At 45.3% G+C, this 14026-nt stretch overlaps 2 protein-coding genes across 7 annotated transcripts in view; one reads left to right on the forward strand and one right to left on the reverse strand.

The window, feature by feature from the left end:
- The window catches only part of LRRC28 (leucine rich repeat containing 28), a 73992-nt gene extending 65182 nt beyond the window's left edge, over positions 1 to 8810 (reverse strand). For both annotated transcript variants that reach the window (XM_066239369.1, XM_066239368.1), the window contains exons 1-3: positions 8654 to 8810; positions 2237 to 2464; positions 1375 to 1415 (exon numbers count right to left, since the gene is read on the reverse strand). In XM_066239369.1, the coding sequence (XP_066095466.1) occupies positions 1375 to 1415; positions 2237 to 2404 (209 nt within the window). In that variant the 5' untranslated portion in view covers positions 2405 to 2464; positions 8654 to 8810. The remainder of the gene's footprint in view (positions 1 to 1374; positions 1416 to 2236; positions 2465 to 8653) is intronic.
- TTC23 (tetratricopeptide repeat domain 23) overlaps positions 7354 to 14026 on the forward strand; it is a 92808-nt gene continuing 86135 nt past the window's right edge. For 2 of the 5 annotated variants that reach the window (XM_066239363.1, XM_066239366.1), the window contains exons 1-3: positions 8965 to 9247; positions 13042 to 13241; positions 13878 to 14001. In XM_066239363.1, coding sequence (XP_066095460.1) covers positions 13062 to 13241; positions 13878 to 14001 — 304 coding nt within the window. In that variant the 5' untranslated portion in view covers positions 8965 to 9247; positions 13042 to 13061. Of the gene's footprint in view, positions 7426 to 8964; positions 9248 to 10915; positions 11130 to 13041; positions 13242 to 13877; positions 14002 to 14026 lie in introns of those variants that run through there. The other 3 variants (XM_066239365.1, XM_066239367.1, XM_066239364.1) reach the window with 3 other exon arrangements.

A 14026-nucleotide genomic window follows, 5' to 3' on the forward strand; every position in this document is an offset into this window, starting at 1 on the left:
CAAGCCATAGGGCTAAGCTACCCCTAGAGCTGAGCTTACTCCAGACCTGTCCTAACGAAGTGTCAAGTCAAGCCATGAAAGAAGAAAACTAAACTGCAAATAACCACGTGCTAAACAAAACACAACAAAAAGGAAGACAACAAAGTCTAGACACTCAACAGTGTAAAATGTATACGGTCCAGCATCCAATGAAAAAGCACAAGGTATGCTGAGAATCAGGAAAATGTTATCAATAATAATAAGGATAAAAGCAAAACACAAACAGACCCTGCATGACAGAAACCACGGAATTTGCAAGCAAGGCCCTTAAAACCACTGTGTAACTATATCCAGGTGCTTGAAGGAATCCGTGAACATTCTAAGAGAAATGGTGAGGGGTAAAGAAGAACCAAATAGAACTTCTACAGACCAAAAAGACAACTTCCCCGAGTAGAATTAACAGCAGAGAGGACACTGAAAAACAAAATATTACTTGAACCTGAAGAAGACAGAGAAATACAATTTGTCTGAATTGAAGCACAACAGAGATACTTAGAGTTGATGCACTAAAACCAAAGTGGTAAACACATTATTTCACATTATGAAGATAATCATCAGGCCCTGGCCAGTTGGCTCAATGGTAGAGCGTCAGCCTGGTATACTGACGTCCTGGGTTTGATGCCCAGTCAGGGCACACAGGAGAAGTGACCATCTGTTTCTCTACCCTCCCCCCTCTCCCTTCTCACTTCTCCTGCAGCCATGGCTCAAATGGTTAAAGCAAGTTGGTCCCAGGCACTGAGGATGGCTCCATGGCCTTGCCTCAAGTACTAAAAATAGCAAGGTTGCTGAGCAATGGAGCAACAGCACCAGATGGGCAGAGAATTACCCAGTAGTGGGCTTGCTGGGTGGATCCTGGTCGAGGTGCATGTGGGAATCTGTCTCTCTGCCTCCCTGCTTCTCACTTAAAGAAAATAAAATGAAAATAATCATCAGAAGAACTAAGACAGATGAAGCCTGCAGGATGTAGGCAAGGAGGCTTCTAGGCTATACTTTAAACCTTTCATAGACTTTGACTGTTTATTGCAAGTATAACACGTACTAGTAGTAGCAAAAATTAATTTTCACAATTACACTGGCTACCCAGAATGATGCTATGCTCAGAAAAATTATACTTTTCATCATTTTTGCTACTTTGAAGTGAGATATCGAAAACACAAATATAAATGGTTAAAATACTTTAAAATACGTTTGGGTTTAGCAGAACCACAGGTCTACCATGATCATGACACTAAAAAATTAATAAATGAACAATTAAAACTGTATTTCCCATTATTTCAAATAACTTAAAATCATTTTCATTCATTTAAAAAAATATATATGAATAAACACACTCACAGTTCCACCAGGTTTGGAAGCTTCTGAGCAAGGTTTTCTGGCTGAAAATGAAAAACTCAGGATTACATTTTATTTTGGAAAAAATCCCAGGTGAATCCCACGAAGACACTGACAGACTTTTCCTTCCCTTCAATCCCAGTTTTAGGAAGCTTAACACACACAAGGCAGGCAGGCCCAGGCCCAGACAAATGCACGGGCTAAGTGAAGAGGGGTTGTGAATGGGGACTGATTTTATAAGTGGTAGGTTTATATCTATTTCACTTTCCTATACACCTCCCCGTCACCACACAACTGCAGGGACTTCAATAACAAAATCTCTGCTCGTGAGAGCCCTCTGTGTGTATATTTATTTTACCCGTTTATACAACAAGACAGGATCTACATGTCAGTCTGAATATCTCTTTTCTTTTTTCCTTCTTTTCCAAGTGAGAGGAGGGGAGATAAAGACAGACTCCCACATGCTTCCCAACTGGGATCCACCGGCCACCACTGCCTGGAGCCGATGCTCTGTCCACCTGGGGCCATGCTTGCAACCGAGCTATTCTTAGGGGAGCTATTTTTAGGGTCTGAGGCAGAGACCCCTTGGAGGCAGCCTCAGCACCCCGGCCGATGTGCCTGAACCAGTCCAACTATGCTGTGGAAAGGAAGAGAGAGAAGGAGAGGGGGAGTGGTGGAGAAGCAGATGGTGGCCTCTTCCTTGTGCCCTGACCTGGAATTGAACCCAGGACATCCACATGCTGGGCCAACGCTCTACCACTGAGCCAATCAGCCAGGGCCTGAATATCTTAAGATATGCAAAATATATCCTGGTCTGAGCCACAGTATAAATGCTTCTTTTTTTAAACGCAATAGAATACCATACCAAGGTGGTGAGGGAGTTCCTTTTCATATAGAGTCTCTCCAAGTGCTGTAGTCCCTCGTCTTTCAGTAACTCCAGTGGGAAATGGTGTAGATTCTTATAATTTAAGAACAAATTCTTGTGCTTTTCTAGCCTTGCCACAGAGATCGTCTTACAAAGTTCAGAAGCCATGACTGGACGAATCCCATCAGACACGCTGCGGCTCTACATCTTGTCAAAACTGGTCCATTTCTAAAGAGGAAAAAAACAACTGAGTAATTAGAATACTGCTTACAGGCACTGCCAAATAAACCAGTTAGCACACAGAGAGAGGCGGAGTAAGGTTGCTTGAGGCCCCGGGGTAAGAAGAAAATATTGGGCCCCTTAAAAAAAAGAGAGAGAGCCCTGGCCGGTTGGCTCAGCGGTAGAGCGTCGGCCTAGCGTGCGGAGGACTCGGGTTCGATTCCCGGCCAGGGCACACAGGAGAAGCACCCATTTGCTTCTCCACTCCTCCGCCGCGCTTTCCTCTCTGTCTCTCTCTTCTCCTCCCGCAGCCAAGGCTCCATTGGAGCAAAGATGGCCCGGGCGCTGGGGATGGCTCTGTGGCCTCTGCCTCAGGCGCTAGAGTGGCTCTGGTCGCAACATGGCGACACCCAGGATGGGCAGAGCATCGCCCCCTGGTGGGCAGAGCGTCGCCCCTGGTGGGCGTGCCAGGTGGATCCCGGTCGGGCGCATGCGGGAGTCTGTCTGACTGTCTCTCCCTGTTTCCAGCTTCAGAAAAATGAAAAAAAAAAAAAAAAAAAGAGAGAGACAGGGAAAATAAAAATACATGTTAACCATATTTTTAAATAAATCAACAATATTATGTACTAGTAATGTTAAAATTGTATATATGAAACCAAACTTGGTGTCATTAGAAAAAAGTATAGGCCCTGGCCCGCTGGCTCAGTGGTAGAGCATGGGCCTGGCATGTGGAAGACCTGGGTTGGATTCCTGGCCAGGGCACACAGGAGAAGTGCCCATCTGCTTCTCCACCCCTCCCCCTCTCCTTCTTCTCTGTCTCTCTCTTCCCCTCCTGCAGCCAAGGCCCCACTGGAGTAAAGTTGGTCTGGGCGCTGAGGACGGCTCCATGCCCTCCGCCTCAGGTGCTAGAATGGCTCTGGTTATAGCAGAGCAATGCCCCAGATGGGTAGAGTATTGCCCCCTAGTGGGTGTTGTAAGGTACCAAAAAGTTGAAAATTGATATTAATATTCTGGGAGGAAAGGTCAGGCTTTCCTGTCCTGTCCCTCCTTAGGGAGTAGAGGGAGAAGAATGTAGAAGTCTCTGGCTTGCAAGAACAATGAGTCATTTAGTTTTAAATCTAAAATAAAGGTTAACCGAGAAACTTCTTCTGTTTCAATAGGAGGCAGAATTTATTGTACATATAGTTCCTCCTCCTTCCTGGAATCTTGAGAGTAAAATACCTCTAAGCTAGTGAGGGAAGAGGAACCCTGAAAGATTTGCAAACATCTTTGATTGTTACCTTGAAAGTCTTAATGTTTCTGTGTGTCCCCTAAATAAATGTTGCCAGCTTGTATCTGAGGTCATGCTCTTCCCCGCTCTTGTGTGATCAAGGGTATATAAGCAGCCCCTGAACTGCACGATTTGGGTCTGATGCCCCGTGTCAGCCATATGCGGCTGGCATATTTAAAATTTCCTCCTCTAATAAAACTCTTCAAAATTTATCTGGACTCGGTGTCTCTACGTGAACTTGATGAAATGAGGTACAGTGCCTTTCAGAATCTGGGGTGCGGTACTTTATAACATGGGCATGCTGGGTGGATCCCGGTTGGGCGTATGTGGGAGTCTGTCTGCCTCCTCCTCCCTTCTCATTTTGGAAAAATACAAAAAAAAAAAAAATGTAAAGTTGGGGTTTTGCAGAGCCCTTCAGAAGTTGGGGCCCAGGGTGCATGCCCAGTGTGCCGGTCGTTAAATCCACCTTGGCATATAGAGCTATCCACAGACACTAAAAGGAGAGTTATCCATTCAATCCCCATGTTTTTCTTCCTTCCTTCCTTTCCCTCTCTCTCTCTTTCCCTCCCTCCCTCCCTCCTTCCTTCCTTTCCTTCTTTTTTTTAAGTGAGAGGAGGGGAGACAGACTCTCACATTTGCCCCAACCAGGATCCACCCAGCACCACCTATCTGGGGCCAATGCTTGAATCAACTGAGCTATCCTCAGGGCCTGGGCCGGCACTCAAACCAACTGAGCCACTGGCTGCGAGAGGGGAAGAGGGAGAGAAAGAAGAGAAGAGAAGCAGATGGGTGCTTCTCCTGTGTGCCCTGACCTGGGATTGAACCTGGGAAGTCCGCACGCTAGGCTGATGCTCTGTCCACTGAGCCAACTGGCCAGGGCCCCCATGTTTTCTTTTCATAACAACTTGTCACACATATTTAGAAAAAGATTAAATTAATGACTACTTAATAAAAATACACTCACTATTTAGGCAATTTTACTACTTAGTAGAAACAGTCCGCACTGAAAAACAGTCTAGAAATTGAGATTGGAATCTCTAAGAGAACAGAGGCCAGCTTCATAACAGGCAACCAAAGAACTTAAAAATCCGACACAGCAAATTCATTTCCTTCCTGAACTCCCTCATTCTGTATTTACCTTAAGGTATTTCAAAAACATTTAAATATGTATGTATGTATATAACATGGATCTAGATCATTTGTGGCTTTATTTCTTTCACTTTTTACTAATTTGATATTGTCTTACAGACTAATGTGTCTGTTTCTCTAATCTCTTTATTCTTTCCTTTCTTTCTCCTTATCTTCGCAGATTATCAAAATTAGCAAAGAAATATCCCGGGAAACAGTGTTCTTTTATTATTACAATGAAAGAAGAAATACTGCACCAGGAAATAAGAACGCTGTATTATCCTATTACAGTTTCTCTGGACCTCGCTGCCTAATATTTAAAATGAATACAGCAATTTATTGGTAAAGGCCAAAACCCAGAACAGATTTAATTTCCCTTCTAGCTCCAAAACTGACAAGGACAGGAAGAGAAATAACATTTGCCATCTTATCACCAAGGCACCAGGCAGAAATGAACATCACAATCAGGTAACACTCGATGCAACAGACTCTGAGTTTCTATAATTTGTTGAAGGTTGAACAGGGCTCGTAAGGGACAATAAAAGCAAGGTGTTTTCAGCCCTGGCTGGTTGGCTCAGTGGTAGAGCGTCGGTCTGGCATGCAGGAGTCCCGGGTTCGATTCCCGGCCAGGGCACACAGAAGAAGCGCCCATCTGCTTCTCCACCCCTCCCCTCTCCTTCCTCTCTGTCTCTCTCTTCCTCTCCCGCAGCCGAGGCTCCATTGGAGCAAAGATGGCGCAGGCGCTGAGGATGGCTCTGTAGCCTCTGCCTCAGGTGCTAGAATGGCTCTGGTCGCAACAGAGCGACGCCCCAGATGGGCAGAGCATTGCCCCCTGGTGGGCGTGCTGGGTGGATCCTGGTCGGGCGCATGAGGGAATCTATCTGACTGCCTCCCCTTTTCCAACTTCAGAAAAATACAAAAAAAAAAAAAAAAAAAAAAAGCAAGGTGTTTTCTTTTTCTTGAGGAGGGGTGGCTGTCCTCTGAGTTTCAAAGCCTGGGTTTTTTATATACACAGACTCCTTGGATGCCACAGGATGCTAAGAAATGCTAAAACTGAAAAGAACTTGAGTTCTGTTCAAACAATCTACCCTCTGTTTTCCTGGGCACCTATTTCTAAACTCTCCAATGGAAAGTATGTTTTAAAGAAATTTTTTTTCTTAAGAAAAACGATTTTCACTGGGAATTAACACCAAGTTAGTGCAAAATGTGGTAACATAGCATTCAAACAGCAGAGTTTTGAAATCTTTTGGTTATTTTCTATAGCTTCCAAACTCTAATTCCTAGCTCATAAGAGAGCATTTCATATAAACAGGCAGAGAATGTGGAATATTCAATAATATCCCAACACATCATGAGAATCCAATACTTTCCCATATTTATTACACCTACTCATCTATTTTTTTAAATAAATTATATGCAGGCATCTACTCACTTATTTTTAGGAGATGTATTATGTGACTTTGAGCAAGAAATTCAAATGTTTCCATATCTTAATTCTCTCAGCTGTAAAGCAAGGAGAACCTCAAACTTAACACATTCAAAAGAGTGCTCTCTGGCCCTGGCTAGTCTGTTCAGTGGTAGAGCGTTGACCAGGCATATGGAAGTCCTAGGTTCAATTCCTGGTCAGGACACACAGGAGAGGGGACCATCTGCTTCATTCCCTCTCCCTTCCTTCTCTCTCTCTCTCTCTCTCCTCCTATAGCCATGGCTCAATTCATTTGAGCATGTTGGCATCAGGTGCTGAGGATGGATCCATCAAGCCTCCTCCTCAAGCACTAAAAATAGCTCGGTTGTGAGCACCGGCCCCAGATGGGCAGAGCATCGGCCCCAGGTGGGGGTTGCCAGGTGTATTCCAGTCGGGCCACATGTGGGAGTTTGTCTCTGTATCTTCCCTCCTCTCACTTAAAAAAAAATAGAGAATACTCTCCCCCCAAAAGAAATCCTCCCCATATTTTTCCATTTCAGAAAACAGCACATGCCTCCATCCACCCGCTGCTCCAGCCAAAAAGCTGAAAGTTGGCAGTGATTCCACCTGAAATTCATCTGCTACCTCACCTTTATCAGAAGGCCAGTGGTTTCCACCTCCAGAATATATACCAAATCCATTCACAATCCTCCATCAGCCAAAAACCAAAACCTACTGTCAGCTCCTGTGTGGCCACCTGTAGTACTGGCCTCCCTGTGTCCACTCTCGCCCCTTTCTGATACATTAATGACTTAGCAGGAAGCCTGTGGAAATGTAAATCCCACTGTCTCCCCCTCCCTTGGGTACACTGGCCTTCTAGTGCACACACGTTTTACTGAACAAAGCCTTCAAATGTTTGTCTAGAAACTCGAACTCTGACCAGGCCCCCAGGGCTCTTCACCGTCTGGGCCCACCCACTTCTCCAGCCTGATTGGGCAGTCCTCTCTCTGGCTTCTCACCAAGATCCTGGGCTTTGCCAGTCTTTAAAAGCACCTTCCCTGACCCTGGCCAGTAGCTCTGTTGGTTAGAACATTGTCCAGAAACATCAAGGTTGTGGGTTTGATCCTCGGTGGGAGCACACATGGGAAGCAACTGGTGAATGCACAGGTAAGCGGAACAACATATAAATGCTTCCCCCTGGCCCTTCCTCTCTCCTTCTTTCAAAAACCAATCAATAAAAAAAATAAAATAGGCCCTGGCCAGTTGGCTCAGTAGTAGAGCGTTGGCCTGGTGTGCAGGAGTCCTGGGTTCGATTCCCGGCCAGGGCACACAGGAGAAGCGCCCATTTGCTTCTCCACCCCCTCCTTCCTCTCTGTCTCTCTCTTCCCCTCCCGCAGCCAAGGATCCATTGGAGCAAAGATGGCCCGGGCGCTGGGGATGGCTCTATGGCCTCTGCCCCAGGCGCTAGAGTGGCTCCCCGGAGGGGCAAAGCATCGCCCCCTGGTGGGCAGAGCGTCGCCCCCTGGTGGGCGTGCCGGGTGGATCCCGGTCAGGCGCATGCGGGAGTCTGACTGTCTCTCCCCGTTTCCAGCTTCAGAAAAAAAAAAAATTAAAAAAAAAAAGTGAAGGGATGAAGCGAAGAAAAAAAATAAACCGTATAGATACAGACACAATGTAGAGATTGCAGGAGGGAACTGGAGGAAGGTAGAGGGGGGTTAGACGGTGATGGAGGGGAACTTGAACTTAGGGTGGTGGACACACAATGTATTGATGTGTTGTGGAATAGTGCGCCTGACATCTGGATCATTTTATCAGCCAATATCACCCCAAACACTTCAAAAAAGATTTTTTTTTAAAGTCAATGACATACTCAATATTAACTGTGTCGAGTTTTCTGACGTATACATCTCACCCTACTCCATCCTTTTCTTTAAGAAACAAAAAACCTTCCTTCTTAAGGGTATGTCGCACGTTTTAGGCAGCAGTGTTATAAAGACGAGGAAGGAGTCCCGCAGACCAACTTCGGGACTTCATGCAGAATACCCACGCCGACCTCCTAATATCGGACATTAGATAACCGAAAACTGGACATCGGGAGTCTCAGGCAGAACCCAAGCCCTCCTCCTGCGCGAGTTAACCCCACACGGAGGTCGCCCCAGTTTGGAAGCAGCGAGCCCGGTGACAGGGACTGGACAGATCCCGGGCCCCCAATCCTCGGGCGAGAAAGGCCCGGCAGCCGAGGGGACCCAGGCCTGGTCCGGCCCGTTCGCACTGCGGTACGCCCACCGCCGTCCGGACGCTTTTGCCGGACGCAGCCGGGAAGGGGGTGTCCGGGACCGGGTGTTGGGGGGCTCGCCCCTTCAGCCACCTGAAGACTCCTGACCGCCACACTCACCTTGGCGCCGGCGGAGCCACCGCTCCGGGGCGCAGGCTGCGCGGCACTGCCAGCCGCCAGATTACGGGAGGAGCGGGGCGGGGCGCCGCGCGAGAGGGGGCGGGCCGGGCGGAATCCTCGCTACCGAGAGCCGGGAACCAGCGAGCGATGGCGAAGAGGACGGAACCTCGTGATCACTTCACCGTCTTCTCGCGGTTTCACGATAGGTCGGACGAGAGGCTTGTTTTTCGAGCGATGTGGCCATTGGCCTAGAGCATCGCTTCCTGCAGGCTGGCCCCGCCCACCTCCGAGCCTCGCTTCCGGCTCCGGCTGAGGGCTTGCTGTCAAGAGACTGCCATTTAGACTTGTGCAGTTTGCAGGTGTAATGATGTAGCCGGCTGCAGCCTCAGGAACCGCTAGTCACAGCTCTATGACCTTACTCCTGCATTCATTCAGGCATCCGTGTTTGCACTGAATGCAGACGTGGAGGGGTTACAAACAATAACACCCGAGCACTTGCTTTCCCAGGCAGCGTGCTAGGACCTGTGCCTAGATTACCTCTCGTAACACTCACAGCAATCCCATGACACAGGTGTTATTGTACTCATTTGACTGGTGAGTAAACGAGGGCGGATGGGTGTCTGTAACGTGGCCGAGGTTAGTTGGCAAGTAGGGAGCCTGAGCTCAGGATTTAAGGGCACTCTGTGCGCGCAGATGGATTGGTTCCAAAAATGCGGGTCTCTGCTCTTCAAATACCTGTTGTTAGGAACGATCGCCAAAAAGGACAATGACAACTTAGATGTTGAGGCAGTTCCTAGCATGACTGAGTAGGCCGTGAATACATAATTCTTCAAACCGAAAATTTCTATACCAGGGGATAGGGACCTCGAAGGAAGAGAGCTTTATGCTGGTTAATATATATATGTCTGTTTATCTATCTACCTACCTACCTATCTACCTATCTACCTAATCTCCAAACATTGTTAGGGAAGATTTTAGATAACTTATTTTTTTAAATACCTTGTTTGGCAACATGGCAACTTTCCTTTTGAAATGAGGTTGTTTTAAAAAAAAATTTCCTCTCGTGAAATTGCTGTTATTTGTTGTTCTTTGTAAAACTTGTTATTAATTTATTAGCGGTTCATGGGCAACCTTGACTTGATAATTCGTTTGACTTTGGTTTCTTTAATTACTATTAGAGATTAATAACCCAGAATGCTGTGCTGAGGTAAACAAAAATAGAACCTATGCCAAACAAGATGTGAATTATGATGAAATACCAATTGTCTCTTTGTTAAACCTGGTCTTCAGAAGTGACTGAAGTATATGTACAGCATGGTGTATGTCAGACACCTCTAAGACCATTTGTTCAGGGTTCTAGATACCTAAGGATTTGTAGTACTTAGGGTTTTTGTTTTTTTTTTGTTTTTGCTAGATTTAAAATGAGGAAAGCTACAGTTTGTGTAAAAACAAAATAATTTAGGGTATTAAAAATCAACCAAATAATAAGACTTGCCCCTAATATTGAAGAGTCACAAAAAATGATTAATAATAAATTAGAAGGCCCTGGACAGTTTGCTCAGTGGATAGAGCCTCCCCCACCACCACCTCCACGACTCCTCCCACCCTGCATTAGCACTGCCGTCCCAAGTTTGATCCCCATTCAGGGCACATACAAGAAGCAATCAATGAATGCACAAGTAAATGGAACAACTAAGTGGAACAAGTTGGTACTTCTCTCTCTCTCAAATCAACGGGGGAAAAATAGAACGTTTTCTTTTTTTTTTTTTTTAACATTTTCTTAATAAGTAATTAATGTTAGCCCCTCATTTTAATTTCCTCAAAAAGGAAACATTCTAATGTATTAATTTAACATCTGATGTTTTATTATGAAAATTGAATGATCTTAAAGTAACTTCCACCACCACCCCAAGTTGACACAAGTGTGCAAATGATTACATGTGTTAGTATAGTTGTCCCTATGACTCACTTAAAAGTTCTCTAGATCTGTTGAGTGTCACTTTTCATATTTTGCCTTACTCAAAACAAGGTGGGAGTCCTCTAAACTAGGGAGGTGGCAATCTTTGACAGACTTTGGCATCAGCGTGCAGCGATACCGCTTTAAGAAAATTCCAAGGAGAAGACAACTCCATTTTAAAATTCCCACCTCTGGCTCCCAAGGATTGGGTTACAAACTTCAGCAAAACCCTCTTCCCCACTCCCTATTGGTGCATGCTCTAGCATTCATAATTCTGCCCAGAGGTTTGGGAGGTGCCTGGTTGCTTTACCAGAAAAGGCTGCTCTGCTTTGGTCTGAAACGGCCCCTCTTTAGACTGTTTGGTGGTAATCAATCTGCACAAAGAATCACCAAGCCGTTACACCAGGAACCAACCCGGCAAGTCAGGCTGTGGAGACAACTATAATTCACTTGGAAAAGAAACCGAAGCTCTCTCTAGCATCTAGGGTAGATGGACAAAGGATTTTACGACACGGAGATGTGAGAATTGAAACTTTTCCAATTTTTTCGCTAGTTTTAAAGAAGTGAGTGTGGAGGGGAATAAAAACAGATAAAATACAGGCACAGTCGGGAAGAGGAGCAGAAAGAGGTGTTTGTTGTTGTTTTTTTTTTCCCCAGAGGTTGTTTTTCTCTTTAGGGTGAGGTTGGAAGAACGTTATTCCCAGATAAGCAGTGGGTTTGGGACAGTAGAGGGAAGAAGGTAATGCTAATTATAGATTTTTTTATACTCTGAGAAGCTGTAGTTTGTGATTGCTTTAATATGGATCTAAGAGGGACACTTAGTAATGTTCTTGTAATTGTCAACTGAAAAGGTTATTTTTGTTTGTATACCATCATCCCTGGCATAATAGACAGTTCTTCTATTAAGAGAAAATTAGCATCCTCTTTGGATTCAAATTTTGTGTATATTTGCAGATGAGGAAATCCAGGGAAAGCATTGCTAACAACTAAGTCGAACATAATATTGGTATATGAAGCATCATCAGTCAGATATGAATGCTAAATCCTCAAAAATGAAATGCAGCATTTATACAGTATTTTAAAATAAATGACATTTAATAATATTAATAAACAGTATAAATATAAATAATATTAATAAATAATATTGATAAATAATTAAAGTGATCTTTCAATTAAAACTAGAATATAAAGGTTCAGGAAAATTCTTGATAAATGAGAATAATATCTACTGGGTAGGGGCAAAAGTAGGTTTACAGTTGTGAAACACAGAATTTATTCTTATATTATGATTTATCAATTATTGTATGATTTTCTATGGGACCAACTAGAAACCTACTTTTACCCCACTCTGTATTAAAATATATTTGAAATAGCAAGACAATGTTTCATTTTTAGGATCCAGCCCAACACATAATTCCAAATGAAATATAGCATCTTTTTTTCTTTTCTTTTGTATTTTTCTGAAGCTGGAAACGGGGATAGATAGACTCCCGCATGCGCCCGACTGGGATCCACCCGGCACGCCCACCAGGGGGTGACGCTCTGCCCACCAGGGGGCGATGCTTTGCCCCTCCGGGGAGCCACTCTAGCACCTGGGGCAGAGGCCAAGGAGCCATCCCCAGCGCCCAGGCCATCTTTGCTCCAATGGAGCCTCGGCTGCGGGAGGGGAAGAGAGAGACAGAGAGGAAGGAGAGGGGGAGGGGTGGAAAAGCAGATGGGCGCCTCTCCTGTGTGCCCTGGCCGGGAATCGAACCCGGGACTTCTGCACGCCAGGCCGACGCTCTACCACTGAGCCAACCGGCCAGGGCGAAATATAGCATCTTAAAGATTCTTCAAACATTAATCCAACTAGGAAACATAGTACCTCGCGGCACATCTGTAACTCTGCCAGGTAACTCCACTCGTTGTAGGTGTGTGTTATGTTCCTCAGTATTTCTTGAGGAACCTCTGTTCATCTGTGCAGGGGGGTATAAAATAACAGAAGACAATCTTGAGGAGCTCATATTCTAGTTGGGGGAATGAGTCTCGGAGCTGACATATTCAAGGAGGGTTAGGAACCAATTTCAGCCTGGCAGAATTTTAATAGAAAGAGAAGAAGGAAAGGGACATTCTAGGCAGTGGGTGAGTTATCAGCCAGTATGTGCAGATGCAAGGATTACTGGCTCTGTGCAGAATGTTTATTTGGGTGCCTTGATTAAAACAGACAGAACAAAAACAAAAACCATGAGCAGTGACATTATGAGTTTGGTCCTAGGAAAAAAAAATATATATATATTCATTGCATGGAATGTTACTATTCTCAGAGCAGTCATGGGCATAGCGTTGAAATTTTCCTAGATTCTAGCCTCAATTTCTAGGTGGAAAAATGTGTATTTCTCAGAGCAAACATGAAAACGATCTTTAATGCCTTTTTTTAAAATTTCTAAATCAGAGGATAATGTGTACAAAAGTATGCAAGAACCCCAGGAAACCCACATATCCAACCACTCAGATGAAATCGTTGCTGCTATCAGCCTAACGCCTGGAAAGAGGGTCTCGAACAAGCTGCAGCTGACAGCGCTCTTCCAACCTCCTCGTGAGAAGCTCCAATCCTGTGAAGAGAAGGCAAAGTCCTATTCCAGCAGGCACGAAGTAAGGAGCCTTCCTCTTCCATACCTGACCTCTCTGGTCACTGAGAAGTGCAATAGCTTAGGTCAGTGCTCTCCAACCTCCGGTCCACGGACTGGTGCCGGTCCACCAAAAGTTTCCTGCCCGGCCGCAGAAGAGTTAACCACCATGATATTGTATGAAGATTCTAGGCCCCATGATCTGAGTCAAATTCGCTTATGCTCAGGGCGATTGCCACTTATCAGCCAGCATCATGGGCGAAAATACTATTGAGGTGGTCTTAGACATTTTTGGAAACTGTACACGACAGCTATTGTGTTTATTTAGTACCTACTATGCGCCAGGCCCTGTGCTAGGTCGACCTAGGTTGGCAGACTTCCTCAGCCAGAGTTCTGCTAGAGAATTAAACCCTACCACCCCGAAGAGATCTTTGCCTGTTTTGTTGTCTTCTGTGTCCTGAGTGCTTCTAAGCCTTATAAGCAAGTTTAGCGCTCAATTATGTGCTTATTGGATGGGTCAATGTGCAAGGTGATTCTCTAAGCCTTATAAGCAAGTTTAGCGCTCAATATGTGCTTACTGGATGGGTCAACGTGCAAGGTGATTTTGTGGCTCTATGCTTTCGGCTATTCAAATGGTAAGCTTGTGTTCTTGCTCCCACAGTACAAGCAGGCGATCCAGGAGCTGGTGCGCTGCGTGGCACTGACGAGGATTTGCTATGGCGACCGCCACTGGAAACTGGCCGAGGCCTACGTCAACCTGGCCCGAGGCTACCTCCAGCTGAAAGGTGAGCTCAGCTCCTGGGAGGAAGC

Source organism: Saccopteryx bilineata, chromosome 7 (genome assembly GCF_036850765.1).
Source record: "Saccopteryx bilineata isolate mSacBil1 chromosome 7, mSacBil1_pri_phased_curated, whole genome shotgun sequence".
Taxonomy (NCBI): domain Eukaryota; kingdom Metazoa; phylum Chordata; class Mammalia; order Chiroptera; family Emballonuridae; genus Saccopteryx; species Saccopteryx bilineata.